The sequence below is a fragment of the Amphiprion ocellaris genome, chromosome 16 (genome assembly GCF_022539595.1).
Source record: "Amphiprion ocellaris isolate individual 3 ecotype Okinawa chromosome 16, ASM2253959v1, whole genome shotgun sequence".
Classification (NCBI taxonomy): Eukaryota; Metazoa; Chordata; class Actinopteri; family Pomacentridae; genus Amphiprion; species Amphiprion ocellaris.
The window spans coordinates 28,116,533-28,132,943 of record NC_072781.1 but is presented as its reverse complement, the minus strand read 5'-3'; the positions used below and the strand labels follow the sequence as shown (position 1 = coordinate 28,132,943).

General features: G+C 34.4%; 1 protein-coding gene across 8 annotated transcripts in view; it reads right to left on the bottom strand.

The window, feature by feature from the left end:
- LOC111579916 (LIM domain-binding protein 3-like) overlaps positions 1–16,411 on the bottom strand; it is an 84,936-nt gene that overhangs the window by 11,028 nt on the left and 57,497 nt on the right. For 4 of the 8 annotated variants that reach the window (XM_055018251.1, XM_055018255.1, XM_055018252.1 and 1 more), the window contains 4 exons: positions 13,869–13,891; positions 10,065–10,250; positions 6,456–6,610; positions 6,332–6,371 (listed from right to left, as the gene is read on the bottom strand). In XM_055018251.1, coding sequence (XP_054874226.1) covers positions 6,332–6,371; positions 6,456–6,610; positions 10,065–10,250; positions 13,869–13,891 — 404 coding nt within the window. The remainder of the gene's footprint in view (positions 1–6,331; positions 6,372–6,455; positions 6,611–10,064; positions 10,251–13,868; positions 13,892–16,411) is intronic. The other 4 variants (XM_055018257.1, XM_055018258.1, XM_055018253.1 and 1 more) reach the window with 3 other exon arrangements.

Below are 16,411 nucleotides of genomic sequence, written 5' to 3'. Positions count from 1 at the left end.
ACAAATTTATGAGAAAGAACTCATAAATTCACAAGAAAAATTGTATACATGTAAACTTACAAGGCAAAAACTCAAATGTTATCTTAGGGGCAAAAATAAATACAAAAAAACAAAACAAAAAAGCTCTCAAATTCATGAGAAAACTCAAATATTATCTGAGACTATAAAGTTATAACTTTAAAAGAAAAAACACGCATTTTGGAGAAAAAAAAATCAAAATATAGTTAATATAAAATAATGAAGATAATATAGCTTTAAAACTAAGTAAAAAACTCACAAATATATAAAACCCTGAATATTCTCTGAGATCCTAAAGTTGTAAATTTGCGAGAAAAAACGTTCAAATTTACAAGAAAAAACTCGAGCGTTCTCTGAGATTCTATACATGTAAATTAACAAGACAAAAACTTACAAATTTACAAAAAAACCCTTCAAATGTTCCCTGAAGAATTATAGTTATATACATTTTAAGAAAAACAACTCACAATTTGTGAGAAAAACTCAAATATTGTCTGAGATTGCACACTCATAAATTTACAAGAAAGAAACTCAGAGGTTGACAAAAAAATTTTATATTCTCTGAGACTATAAAGTTATAACTTTGCAAGAAAAAAAAACACAAATTTGGGAGAAAAAACAAATTATAGTTAGTGTAAAATAATAAATGTATCTTAGTATAAAACTAAGTAAAAAATTGTCTGAGATCATAAAGCTGTAAATCATTTACAAGGCAAAAATTTGCAAATTTACAAAAGCAAAACCCCCAAATGTCCTCTCAAGGGTTAGAATCAATTAAATTTACCAAAACAAACAAAAAAACAACTCACAAATTTATGAGAAAAAAATCACAAAAATGGTAAATTTGACTTTATATTCCTTGAGAATATTGAGTTTTGTCTCGTGAATTTAGTTTTTTCCTTGTAAATTTGTGATTTTTTTCTCACATAAATTTATGACAATCTCAGAAAAGATTGGAGTTTTTGTTAATCTGTTTATTTTTGTCACTGTAGATTTTCGCTCAAGCATTTGACTATAATCTCAAAGAACACTGAGGTTCAACTCATAAATTTACAAGAATTTACATGTATACATGTAAATTTACAAGACAAAAACTTAAGAATTTACAAAAACAAAAATCTCAAATGTTTACTTAAGGGTTATAATTACATCAATTTACAACAAATAAAACAAAAACAAACTCACAAAATTGTGAGAAAGAAACCTGTCTGAGGTTGTAACGTTAAATCTTAGAATGAAATCTAAGCATAGTCAAAAACAAATAATATAGCTTAAAATAAAACTAAGCAAAAAACTCACAAATTAAAAAAAACAAAAGACTGAATATTCTCTGAGATAAAGTTGCAAATCTGCGAGAATTTTTCTTTTTACTAATTTACAAGAAAAAAACTTGAATATCCTCTAACAAGAAAAATTAATCATGAATTTACAAAAAAACAAACAACAGCAACAAATTGACAAAAAACGTTTTATAATCCCTTGAAGTAAAAAAAATCTGAAATTTTGGAGAAAAAAATCTAATATTTTTGTGTGCTTAGTATAATTTTTTTAAAATCACAAATTAGTTTAAAAAAATATTCTCTGAGATTATAAGGCTGAATATACTGAAACAAATATTTGAAGAGAAATGCAAAATTTTTATAAAATAAATAAAATACTTGAATTAACAGGAAATAGTTTGTTTGTTTTATATTAAAATGAGCAGGGTGGAGGCTGATCAGTCAGTATTTATAAAATTCTCCCTGAAATCAGCTTTAAAACTGACGTATTTCTGTTTCTGCCTCGGATGTTTTCAGCTGAGGAAAAAAACCCTCTCAGAGTCTTTATTGGCGGATAAAAGCTCGACCTCTGCCTCCATCGATCCACGCTGAGTCATCAGGCGGCGGCTGTATTTCATCCAAACAGGCGGAGGATCGATGGTGCATAATGAAGGGATGATTAAATAAGTGCACAGAGAATAGAAAGCTCCATCCATCAGGCCGAGGAGGGAGGAGGAGGGTTAAAAGGTTTGTTCGTCCTCGCAGAAACTCGACTGTGATGAGATTTAAGACGAGCTGCTGCAGAAACAAACACAAACAAACCCTAAAATCTGTCATTTAAAACCTGGTTTTTAAGTCCAAACTGCATGATCACCTTCAGAAATATATTTGAATACTCATCTGCTTCTCTGATGACTTGGGTTTGCATTTTTTAAATATTATTTTACAAGACATTTATTAATAGCATGGATTTTTGGGATTGAAATGCAAATTTTGAATGACATGAAAAATCCCCAAAATTACACATTTTATCGGAGCCAGAGACCATAAAAACAGAAAAAGAAATCACCGGATTCTTAATTTTTTGACGGTTCTTGAACTACTCATCTGTGACGTGCTCGTCTGTCATAAAAAAACAAATCTAAACTCAAAATCATGATACATTATGTCATGAAAATCACTTTAATTTGCATGTCTTGTTAAAAAAAAATGCAAAAAATAATCCGTTTTCTCTAATCGGATTCTTTAATGTTTAACATGAAGCCATTAATTACTCAGCTATGACCAAAACTCACGTGGCAAAAATTCGGGAAGTTTTCAGCGGAACTGCAGGATTTATTTGCATATAATAAAAATAAATTAAAAATGTAACAAAGAAAATATCTTTATGACACAGAATCACCCTTTTTTCAGTGTTTTTAACACCTGCAGATACTTCAAAAATACTGCACATGCTGAATCTAGTTTTTTGATTTTTTTTGTAAAAGAAATAATTTAAAAAAGCAACGTTTACAGTTTAATTTTTAGGATTAAGTGCAGCAGATAATTACTCAATTTTGTGCTGCATCCCCTGTAAAATACAGCAAATATTTTTATGTAAATGCATCAAATAACTGCATTAAATGACACATTTTGGGGAGCGGGTTACACCAGTCTGTGTTAACATAAATGTACCCCTCAAAAAAAAGCTTTTACTCGAACTAGAATCTGTAAAAAAAGAAAAAAATTCTGAGTTCTTTATTGCAACTATGAAGCCATTAATGACTCTGCTGTCACCAACAGTCACGTGGCAAAAAAATCATAAATTTTTCAGCTGAACTCCAGGCAATGTTTACATATAATGGAAATAAATTAAAAATGTTAAAAAAAAAAAAATCTTTAGAATGTAGAAACACCATTTTTTTAGTACTACTAACAACTGTAGATACTTCTGTTGTACATGTTGATTCTAGTTTTTTTTTTAATTTTTTGTAAAATGCCTCATAAAAATATTAACATTCATAATTTATTTTCTTAGGATCAAGTTTGTGCTGCATCCCCTGTAAAACACAGTAAATATTTCGAAATAAACGCATCAAATAACTGCTTTAAATGACAAACTTTGGGGAACAGCTTCAACCATCTGTCCCTGAAGTGTCTCTCATGTCTCCTCCTGCTATAATAATTTAAAAAATATAACAATAAATCATTTGCTCTAAACAGATTCTCTAAAAAAATTCTGAGGGAGCCATGAGGATTTTTCAACTAATGGTAAAATTTTACTGATTTAAATACAGAAAAAAAATTGTAATTTTATTGTTAAACAATGTAAAAGAACAAATTACCATTTATAAAATAAAAATACAGATTTACCTATTTAGCCTGTTCCTGTTTTTTTATGGCTAACAAGTAAATTAATGCTTGTTTTCTGTGATTTTACTGATTATTTTCAGCAGGAAGAATCTGTAAAATAACAGTAAATTAAATTACATTTAATGTAAGTCAGATTTTTTATTATTTTTTTTTAAATAAAAATAAGAACACTATAATGAACTGTGTGACATCTTACAGACTGAAAATATGAAAATGTTTCTTTTGATTTGAGTTTCTTGTCCTGTTTGTGACCCAGGACAGTCATTTTCTATTCTCTCCTCTTTATAAACTTGTTCTGTATCTAACATTTACTAGAAAAAGAGGATGAAGGATAATGTTCATCATCCTGGAGACTCTGTGTTTCTGTTATTGTTCTCCTGTTTACCATCACTAAATGCCCAAACTGCTCTAGAGCTCTTTAACTAATCAATACCAGCACTGATCAATAGAAAACGACCAAATCCTCAGAGTGGGACGGAGAGGATGTGGTTCAGTGTCTCTGCTGCTGCTGACGTTGGGTTTGATGATGAGACAACAAAAATAAAAATCATCAACAGGATCAACAGCACTGAGATTTTTCACACTGAGATCCTGGATTTGTTACTGTAGATCTGAATTAGTGAACCACAACCTTCAGAATCATTTTAAAATGTTGACACTGTCTAATTACTGGAAATACAAGACCCTAAACGACCACAAGAAGACAAAAATAGATCCAAAATGTGTCTCTGGTCATTTTGTTTGTCTTTTTCACTGTTTTTATGACTCTGTAGTTATTCTGTCTCTCTGAATGGTGATTTTGTGTCTCTGTAGACATCTTGTACTCATTTTGTGTCTCCATATGGTCATTTTGGGTCTTTAAGCCTTTTTTGTGCTCATGTTGTGTCTCTTTGTGATTATTTTGTGTCACTTCGTGGTCCTTATGTTACTGATTGTGATCATTATTTGTCTCTTTGTGATAGACTTTCACTTTGCAGTCATTTTTTGTCTATTTCTGATCATTTTGTGTCTCTTTGTGGTCCTTTTCCATGTCTGTCATTGTTTTTATCTCTTTGTGGTTGTTTTGTGTCTCTTTGTGCTTGATTTGTTCTTTTAGCTGTAGTTTTTTTTCCTCTTTGTGGTCTTTCGTGTCTCTTTGTGGTTGTTTTGCATCTCTTTTTCACAGTTTTTGTCTTTTTTTGGTTGTTTTATGTCTCTTTAGAGCTATTTTGTGTCTCTTTGTCAACATTCTGTGCTCATTTTGCGTCTCCATATGGTCATTTTGTGTCTCTGTCTTTTGTTGTGGGCATTTCGTGTCTCTTCCTAATTATTGTGTGTCTCTTTGTGGCTATTTTGTGTCCCTTTGTAAGATTTCTTTATCATTATTAAATTTTATCTTTACTAATTCACATATTTGCTTTTGACTTTTCTTTGTAACACAATAAAGTAGGATTGGGGATGGTGTGTGTAAATCTGATAAAACACAGCAGTTCACTGAGAGTCTGAATCAGTCCTGCTGCTCCTCCTTCTGGTCAAACAGAGTCAGTACATCGAAGCGTCGTCATGAAGACATGAAAAAATCTGATTCATTCTGCTGTTTGTATGAGTGAAGAAAATCCTCCTCAGAACACTCAACTCAACATCAGGATGTGTGGAAACTAAAAAGTTAATATTAGTTCAAATAAAGATTCTGCAGTAGAAGTAACTGTGCACCAACAGTTGAATCATCTGTAGCTCTACCACAAAGTAGAACAATCTGTTTTATTGGCAGCAGTATGAGGTGGGTCTTCAGTGAATGTGCCACGTTATGCCGTCAAAAATCCACTAAAACACCACAAATAGTCATAAAAAGACCATAAAGTTTGAGACGTTTTACAATAAATCCCGGAAATTATCACAACACTTTGGCATTAAGAAAAAAAATGTTTTGTGTTGTAGCTGCTGTGTTTATGGTTGTTTTTTCTTTACGTAGTCATTTTGTGCTTATTTGTGGTCATTTTGAGTCTCTGTGTTGTACTGTGTCTCTTCAAGGTCATGTGACTAGGTGTGTTGAGGTACTTTTTTTTCTTTTTGTGGTCCATTTGTGTCTCTTTTTGGTTATTTTGTGTCTCACTATGGTCTTTATCTGTCTCTTTGCCGCCATTTTGTGTGCTTTTGTGCTTATTTTGTCTCTGTGGTCATTCTGTGCATTTCTGTGGTTGTTTGTTGATTGTGTGGTCATGCTGTGTTTCTTTGTAGTATTTTTTTTCCTTTTTGAGGTAATTTTGTGCATCTTTGAAGTTATTTTGTGTCTCATTATGGCTTTTTTCTGTCTCTTTGTAGTCATTTTGTGCTTATTTGTGATTATTTTCTGGTTGTTTGGTCTCTTTGTGGTCATCTTGTGTCTCTTTGTGGCCATTCTGTGTCTCATTGAGGTCTTTTCCTTCTCTGTGTTGTCATTTCAAATCTCTTTGTGGTATTGTTTTTTCTTTTCGTAGTCAATTTGCGTCTCTTTAAGATCATTCTGTGGTTGTGTTTTGCTCTTTCTGGTTGTTTCGTGTCTCTTAGTGATTGTTTTGAGTCTCTTTGTTATTATTTGTGGTTGTTTCAAGCTTGTGACATTTTACGGACAGGGCAGGTGAGGTGAGGTGAGGTGAGTCCGGGACGGGTGCTGGGGGGCGGAGCCTACAGGTGAGGAACCAGGTGAGGAGTCAGCAGCTGTGTGACGGAGCTCTGCTGCCTACCTGCTGCTCCTCAGCGCCGCCCCATCCTCCTCCTCTGGTACTGCAACACAGAACAGAAACTATGTTAACACTATTTAAATCAAACGTCCTCCATGTTTACCGCCTGCGATGTGAAGAAACTCACCAGACTCGGTTCCCGTCATGTGGGCCAGGACCTTGAAGGACTTGGACTTTACGTTGGAGACTCTGGTCCAGCTCTCCAGGTCCTTCTCTGCACTCTGGACAGCCTGATAAACCGGGGAGGAGCTGTATTCGAGGGGATCTTTAACTGGAAGACTACTGCAACCACAGACAGGGGGCGCCACCACAACCAACCCAGTCAACAGAGAGACACTAAAACACTGAGCCCCAAAGATCGATAAAAACAGACCTTTTTCTTTAGTTTAGATGAAGTTATGGATGCAAAAAGCTTCAAAATATGTTTAAATTAACCATCTGCTATCCAAAAATGAAGTGAAAGAGGCTGAGAAGACAGAAATGCTGAGCTGCTGATGTAAATGAGAAGTTGAATGATTCAAAATTCACGAAAAAAGAAATAAAAATTCACAACAAAAGAGAAAACGGTTATTTGCATGTTTCAGATCAGATAATTGTTTCTTTTGAAACTGATTCAGACACCAGAAGAGAGAGAAGGAATCAGAAGTTTTTGTCAGAATTTTAATCAGTTCAGGTTGTTTCTTTATTAAACACGAGTTTACATCAACTGTGGTCATTTTGAGTCTTTTTAAGCAGTTTTTTGCTGTCTTTCTGTCTGTTGTATATCTCTTTGACATTGTATTATATTTCTCAGTGATCTTTTTGTATTTTTTATTTCTTTTTAAAAAAATGAATTTTCACCTCTTTAAAGACATTTTGGCAAACTTTTTGGTAATTTTGTGTCATTTTTTGGCCTTTTGTGAAACTATGATCTCATTTTGTGCCATTTTTGGAGTGTTTGCGTCTCTTTTGGGTAATTTTGTCACCATTTTGTGTTTGTTTATAGTCATTTTATGGTCATTTTGTGTGACTTTTTGGCCTTTTGTGTCACTTTGATGTCATTTTCTGTCTCTTTGTGGTGATCTTGTTCTACTTTGTGGCCATTTAGTGTTACCTTGAGGTAATTTTTTCATTTTTCTGGTTGTTTTATGTGTCATTTTGTGTCTTTTTGTGATCATTTTGTGTCTCTTTGTGGTCATTTTGTGTATTTCTGCTTGTTTTTTTCACCCTTTATGGTCATTTAGTGTCTCTTTTTGGTTGTTGTTGTCTCTCTGTAGTTTTTTGCTTTTGCTTGTAGTTGTTTTCGTCTCCATGTGATCTTTTTGTCTTTGCAGTTATTTTGTCACTGTTGTTTCTTGTGTACCTTTGTGGTCGTGTCTCTTTGTACATTTTCTGTTTCTCTTTGTTGTTCTTTAACTGACAGAAATATTAACAGTCAGGCTCAGTAATTCTTCAACACTTGAACACAAAAAAAACTCATGCAAAAAAATACGTTCTACATCTGTTTAGTTTTGTAATCCGATGCTGTTTCTCAGTAAATGAAAGTATGATGATTGGAGAGATGAAGGAGGAAGAGGAGGAGGATTACTACCACAGTGGGCTGTAATTGGTTTTTCGGAGAAGCTCATCCTCAGACGGCTGGGAGGTTTTGTTCGAGCTAACATTTCAATTAGGGCGGGTTTATCGGGGTACAAAAATAGGGCAGCTGAGATGAAGAATGTGCTCGGAGATGTTCGGATGGATCATTTTTCCTCTGGAGGCCGGGAGGTAAAACAAGAAACACTTTTCATGCACACACAGCAGTGCGTCTCTCGGAGCAATTTTCCAGAGGGATGGAAAATTGATTGTTAGAGTAATCTTGCAATCAGAAAAATGGAAGCGGCAGAGTGTTTGTACCAGAGCTGCTGCGACACAGAACAATCCAACAACAACGTGCCTCAAAGTCAAAGTTCTGCATCTCTGCGCCTTTGAAAAACAGTATTTTGTAGTTTGAGGACAATAAAATGAATCTAACCGGATATTTTAACACTCAAACCTGTATTAAATGCTTCAAAACCACCAACAACAACTATAAACCAAACAAAACCTGAACACCACAGCGTCTAACGTCCCTAAAACACCTTGAAAACATCACTACAATCACCAACAAGCTTATAAAAAGCATGATCCAACCTGAACTTAAAAGTGGAAACGAAGGAGAAGCAGACCAAAGAAAGGAATTTATGTGGGATTAATCACTGTATTACTGTGTATAAACAACCAAAAATACATAAAGAATGAAGATCAGAAGAAGAAGAAAAAGCAAGTAAGAAGTAAGAAAAATCGTGTGTTGAAAGAATAATTCCAATTTATTTCAGCCTGTTGTGTTTCCTATTAATGTGTCTATTGAGTCTCTGTGGATCATTCTAACTTCTTTGACGTAGAGATTCATGAAAACAAGAACAAATCAATAAATATCAGGGCAAAAAGCTGGAGCTCCCTGCAGTTTCCAAAATTACAGATTTGTACATGAATCATTTTTACAGAATGACTAAAATGAAAAACATAAATTAGCTGCCTGGAAAAGACATTCGGCGAACTGCACAATCTTTTACTGAACGTCGCGGTCTTTTCTGCCAGTTTATGTTGTAGAGGTGAAACATCATCTGCTGATTCATTAATTCCACAGATTTAACCCGTCGTCCGTAGATTAAACTTAAAAAAAAAAGGAAAAAAAAATAAGGAACTTTCAAGTCATTTTGAGACTGAAATAACTTGAAACTTATCCAAAATGACTTGAAAATGATCTAAAATAATTTGAAACTTGTCCAAGATGAACCAAATTTATGACTAATCACAAAAGATTATTAAAAAATGATTCCGAACTTTATCAAACAGACAAACTTCTCGTGAGTGACGTGAACTTGGTGACTCAACACTTGGTCTATTATGGCTCAAAAATGGTTCCAAAGGACAAAAATTTTGTCAAAAGTGAGTCAAAACCTGTCCCAATTGACTCAAAATTTGACTCAAAATTGGTACAAAATTACTCAAAAACTGTCCAAACAGACAAAAACATTTCCAACATGGTTCAAAATGTGTGCAAAACAATATAAACTTTTTGAAAGAACCTAATCAAAATGAGTCAAAACCTGTTCAAAAATTATTTAAAACGTGTCCAAAATTACTCCAAGTGGTACAAAATGACAAAAAAATTGCATAAATATGTCCAAAATGACAAAAAAATGTCCAAACTAACAAAGACCTTTCCAACATGACTCAAAATCTGTGCAAGATGACATAAACTTGTCAAAGGTGACTCTAAATGTGTCAAAGAGTCAAAACCTCAACACAAATGACTCAAAACTGTCCAAAAGTATTAAAAACCTGTCCGTACTGAGTTAAAACCGGTCCAAACCGGTATACGTGTCCAAAATCACCTCCACTACTGGAGGTAAAAGCTAATGCAGTCGGCTAAACGTCACTGGAATAAAGCCTCTACAGAAGCATCCATTTCCCATTAAGAAAACCATATTTCAGGCAGTACAATGTTTTCTGCAAAATGTGCTTCTTGTTGTAAATTCACAAAGGTAATTTCTAGAAGACAGGGAGGAGGAGGAAGATGAGAGGAGGAAGCAGGAGTGCACACTGATAAGAAGAAGAGAAAGATGAGATGAACAGGGAAGAAGAAACACAACAGAAGCAGGGCAGGAGGAAGCTGAGGTGGAAGTTATACAGGAAGTGGGACAGGAACAGGAAGTGGAGGTGGTGTTCTTACCCAGCGTCATGCCCTTTGGCCTGTGTCTGCCCTGCGATGGCGTCCATGATGGCGTCCTGCGAGTACATGCTGATGGGCGTGTTGTACTGAGCGTGGATAATGGTGGCCTTACCGCCGGGACCCGTCACTTCGATGGGCTTGTGGGTGGAGAGGGCGGAGTCAAGCACGCCGGGATTGAAGCCAGTGCTGTCGGGGAGGAAGAGCGACGAAGATGGAGGAAGGTGGAGGTGTGGAGGAAAGGGTGGAGGTGAGGGAGGTGGGGTTGATGTGTTAAAAAGAAGAAGAAGAAACATCCAGACCAGGCATGCTCACAGCAAACAGGCGAGACCCTACACTGATTTTGAAATTCATTTTCATGCAACAACCAACAGTTTTCTTCTCTTCAGGGTGGAAAAACCTCAAAAATGCATCACAGAGCATCACAAGACCATGAAACTGTGCTCTAAAAATCCTGCAAAGTCTTTAAAATCTGCACTGATGACTACCAGAAACACAGCGAGCCTTCAGGTTTAAGGTGGACTGGAGTCCTACAGGGCTCCATCCTGGGTCCCCTTTAGTTCCTCATAAACAGTAGAAACGGTTGCTGCAGCTTAATCTACAGTTAAAAACAAAATGGTAGAATAACACTGGAATCAACAGCAAATATCTATAAAATTATTATATTTTTCAGATTTTTTTCAGTTAAACAGTGTCTTTTAAGGTCATTATAAAAGAATAAATTTGGAAAAATACAGATTTTTGATGTAGATCCTATGTGCAGTTTTAACCCATTTTCCTTTTACAATCAACATTTAAATTAATCTTTTTGGGGGGATTTTATTGGACAGGACAACTGTACATTAACAAAACAGAGAAAATCTGTAAAACAACAGTAAATTGTTCAACAAAACAACAGAAATAAACAGAAACCTGGAATACTGGAATACTACAATGTTCAAATACTGTAAAAGTAGTGAAAATAACAGTAAATATTTATAAAATGACATCATTTTTCACAGATTTAAATACAGCATGCAATTTTTACAGTCATACATTCAAAAAACAAGTTTTTTTTAATGTGGAACTTATGTGTAGTTTCAGCCTCAGTATCCAATTTTTTTTTTTTTAAATTCAGATTTTCCACAGATTTAAATAAAGTAATACATTTTTTTCAGTCAAACACCGAATTAAAAAGTTACTATACGAAAAAATACTTTTTATAGAACATTTTTTATGTGGACCTTATGTGTATTTTCAGCCTCAACATCAAATTTTTTAAAAACTGTAATTTTGCTAGATATTATCTGTAATTCAACAAAATGGAAAATCTGGAAAATGAAAATTAATTCTTCGACAAAAGTACAGTTATAAAGTGCTTAAGGAAACAGCAAAATACTGTAAAGTTCAAATAATGTAAAAAAAATGGTAAATATGTCTAAAATAACATACAATTTAAATACAGTTAATGGTGTGATTTCAGAGTCAAACTTTACAAAAAAAACAAGTTACTATTTGTAAAACTACTGATTTTTAATTTTTAAAAAATCTGTGTTATTATATGTAATTTTAAAATACTGGGAAAATCTGCACAATGACAGTTAATTTTTTTAAATATAAAAACACTTTGCAGTGTATGTTTTAAAGCCAAATTTGAGTAACTTTAAGCAGAAGATTATCCATATTAAAAAAATGTAAAACATTTATCTGCACATTTATTTCTGTTTACAAGAACTTAAACAAGGTGTTGAGAAATTGTTTATTGGAACTGACAGAAAAAGTCCCATCTATAATATATTATTCAGCATCAAAAGTGCACTAATATTATATGCTGCATCTAAATGAAAATGTTATTCTGCAATTATCTGCATTTTTTCTAATTTTTGTGGCAAACAAACACAAAATAATCAACTAACAGTGGGTAAAAAATCCTATTTTCCCTTCACAACAGCAAACGGACAAACCAGAATCTGCACATCCAGTTAGAGACGATGATCTTATCTGCTCCGTTTAAAAACGGCAACAATTAAACGCCATGCTTCAAACATCTGCATGCTTCCATCATGAAATGTCACTGCAGCAGCAAACTCAGAAAGATGACGGTGACCTTTACTGTCGCTACACAAATGCCAGGAGGCGTAAACGATCGTATCGGAGCAGAAACTTAATCATTTATCACTTCTGCTGCTTTTCCACAACAAATGAATGATCCTCAAGGTTCATGCAGAGCCAATAAACACACCGCAAACAACAACTAACAACCCAGAGGAGATTTATGGGATAATTAGCTCCCTGCTGTTTCATTAGCTGCAGACTGTATGTCATTCAATGTAGTCTAACTCCTTTAGCACTCAGCTATGTCTTAAATTTCTACTTCAGTCAGCTCCACAGTCAGATTTTGATTGGCTCCACAACATTAATAAATGCACCCAATACACCCAAAAGAGGCAAAATATCTCCAAAACAGAACTGAGTCTGGAGGAAAACCTTGTTGCTTGTTTTAATTTGCTCTGAGTATCAGGTAGAAATAGTTAGCTGCAAAAAGGCACTTTTGAAAAAATGCATGAATTACACCATTTAACAGAGTCAGAAACATTGATATTCAACTTTCTGCTGGTGTCTGAACTTCTCATCTACTCTTCTGTTGGGAAAACTAACCAAATCTACGCTTATAATCTTGATATTTCAAAACAATCACTGTATTCTTCATGTCTCACCTCAAAAATAGGAAAACACAATGTCGTTGGCTAATATCTTAGTGTTTTGTTGACATAATGAGTCTTACTTTTGCAGGTCCACTAACCTAGCATTAGCATTAGTGTTAGCATTAACAACAATGATAATAACTTAAGTTTGTGTCTTGAAAACACAATGTCGTGGACTAATATCCTAGTGTTTTGCTGTCATTTTGAGTCTTACTTTTGCACATCCCGCTAACCTAGCATTAGTATTAGCATTAGCATTAACGATATTGATATTTACTTCAGTTTTGTCTTGAAAACAGAACGTCATGGACAAATATCTTAGTGTTTGGTTGACAAAATGAGTCTTACTTTTGCACATCCCGCTAACCAAGCAATAGCATTAGTGTTAGCTTTAGCATTAGCAGCAGCATTAACAACATTGATATGTGCTGAAGTTTTGTCACAAGAAATTGTGTGCTCTTTGGTGCAACTGTGAAGCCATTAATGACTCAACCGCAACCAGCAGTCAAATGACAAAATTTCAGGAAATATTCGGTTGAACTGCAGTCAGTGTTTACACAGAGCAGAGAGATGACAAGTATAGAAATACATTTAAACTGAAAGTAATAAATCTACAGTATGTAGAGCCATACTTTTTTTTTTTTTACAGCATTTGTAATACCTGTAGGCTCATGGGAAATGTTGTACAAGTTGATTCCAGGTTTTTAAAACATTTTGTAGGAATTATTAATCCAAGAAATTCAACTTCCGTTCCTTCATTTTATGTTTTTTAAAGATTTATGGTATTATAACTGTGACATCCTGCACCCACGACAGTTTGAAGTTCTCTGTAATTCTAGTCATGACTGTGCTCTTTCCATAGAACTTCAGGATTTTATTGTGCCAGAAGAAAAAAACAAACCAAAACCTACATCAGAAATTATAGTCTTGCTGTTCCTAAATTTAAAAAAAGGCTTTTATTTTGAAATTCATCCCGCAAAATAATCATTTAACTACCCGAAAATAGCGTACTGATACACCTTCTCGTAGCATTCTCCATCTAAAACCAGCCACAGCACCAAACCATGCCTTTAAAGAACAGAGCAAACACACATCGAAGCATTCAGCAGGAGAGGATACTAACTTGGGAGCAGCGGGGGAGAAAACCTGGTTTGACCAGAAGGAGGGAGGTGAGAAAGACGAAAGAGGAAGAGAAAGAAGAGAGAGGAGAGGATGTAGTTAGAAAACACATTCGGTTTGTTCTTGAGTCCTTCAGTTCAGAGGACGAACGGAAAGTTAAAACAGCAGCTCGGCGTCCGACAGAAAGTTCAGAGATGAGGAAAGATGAAGGACGGTGATGTTCTGAAAATCTCCTTCAGATCTTCATGAAAATTTTTTCCTGGCTGAATCCTCAGTTCATCACAACAGTCTTGAAGCAAACTTTCAGCTGATTTCACAAGAATTCAATGAGTTCAGAGCAACAAAACTGGATTTTCAAGGATGGGTGAGACATCCTGACCGCAGCTGATATTCTTTATATATCCTTAAACTGCATGAGATAAAACTATTGATTGCTGTCACTGGAATATTTTCTGGAATCATTGATCAGCTGTTTGTCTCTAAAATGTCAGAAAAATTGTGAAGAAGGTGGATCAGTGTTTCCTCAAATGTCTTGAAAGATATTCAGGTTACTGTCACAGAGGAGGACCAGAAAATATTCAGTTAAGAAGCTGCAATAAGAGAATTTAGACTGTTTTTATTATATCTATAGAGATATAAATATAGAGATAGATAAAGATATACAGATACCGATATAGAGATGGATAGAGAAAGATATAGAGATAGAGAGACAGAAAGATATAGAGATAGACAGAGAAATATATAGAGATATAGAGAGGTAGACACGTAGATATAGAGATATAGACAGACATGTAGATATAGAGAGACAGACATGTGGATATAGAGATGGATAGACATGTAGATATAGAGATATATAGAGAGATAGACATGTAGATATGGAGATATATAGAGAGAGAAAGACATGTAGATATAGAGATAGATAGACATGTAGATATAGAGATATATAGAGAGGTAGACATGTAGGTATAGAGATATAGAGATAGACATGTAGATACAGAGCTATAGAGATAGACATATAGATAGAGATATAGCGAGAGACAGACGTGTAGATACAGAAATATAGAGATAGACATGTAGATATAGAGATATAGAGATAGATAGACATGTAGATATAGAGATAGACATGTAGATATAGATATATATAGATAGACATGTAGATATAGAGCTAGATAGACATGTAGATATAGAGATATGTAGACAGACAGACAGATAGACATATAGAGAGACAGACATTCCTATACAGCTAGCTAAGTTTATTTTGTGACTGATTACACAACTTTGAGTTAGAAAGCACTTTAGTTTATACTATTAGTAGTTAAGTCATTAGGCATTAAAAATACATTTGACTGTACAGAAAAAAGATAATTCCACTAAGTTAATGTAGGTTGTTTGTTGGACGTAATATAAATAAAAGTTTGCTGTCTTGACTCAAAAAGATTGTTTATGTTGAGCCCAAACTTTATTTTTTTTGTGTGTATCTTTAAGAGGCTAATAACAGTCGATATATTGGTCATTCTCTTAATAGTATCATATTGAATCTGAATAAAGGGCTACCCTGATTATAAGACAACTGCTTTTCATAATAAGACTTCTTAAGGACAGGAGGCAAGTTTCCAATTAGGAACTGTAAGCAGTGACTATAAATCCTGTACTCTGTGTGATTCTGTCTCAAAACTCCTGCCTTATTTCTGGCAAACTGCTTGTTCTTCCAAAGTGGATAGTCGTGAGACAATGACAGGAAGTTTCAAGACAGAATCACATCTATGACAAAAAAAGACAAACTTCATTCAAAAACTTACAGCAAGGAGAAAGACAGGGATATGAGAAGAGATGCAGGACACACAAGGTTGCCAACAGCCAGGTAAACACAAGACAAACACAAAGCTACAAACGTCAAGGTAGACAATCAGGGAACAAGACAAAGACGTGAAGAAACAACAAACTAAGACACAACAAGAATAGAGTGAAGATCGAAACAAAACAGAAAGTGACAGAGACACAGAAGCACAGAAGACAAATTACAAACAGAAGAAAAACAAGAGACCAGACTATTAATGTGTTTAGCAGGTTTGTTGAGCCTGAAGTTTTCCCTGTCATTAAGGTGTTTCTCTACTAACCTGCTAGATTACCATGGTAACTAATGTTACTAAACTGATCTGGAGGAGGTTCTGTTCAGAGTTTGAGAAGAACCAGACACATATTGTGTCTGAGTGAACAAACCTGAAAACCTTCTTTAGCTGTACATTACTAATAGCACTAAATGAAGCTGCGCAGTTACAGCAGGAAAACTGATCTCGAGACATCAGGTTCAACGAGTGTTTTCTTTTTAAATTTTAAATAGAATTTTTAAATTTCCCCAAGGAGATTAATGAAGTATCTACCTATCTGAATGTGTTGCGTTTTTGTAAAAACGAAGATGCATTCATTTAGTGATGCAGAAAATGATTTTATCTTTGGCCCTGATTTGCTGCTAATGCTAGAAAACTGATCAGTCTGTTGGTATTCATCACCGAGAATATTCAATCAATAACATTAAATTCCCTTTAA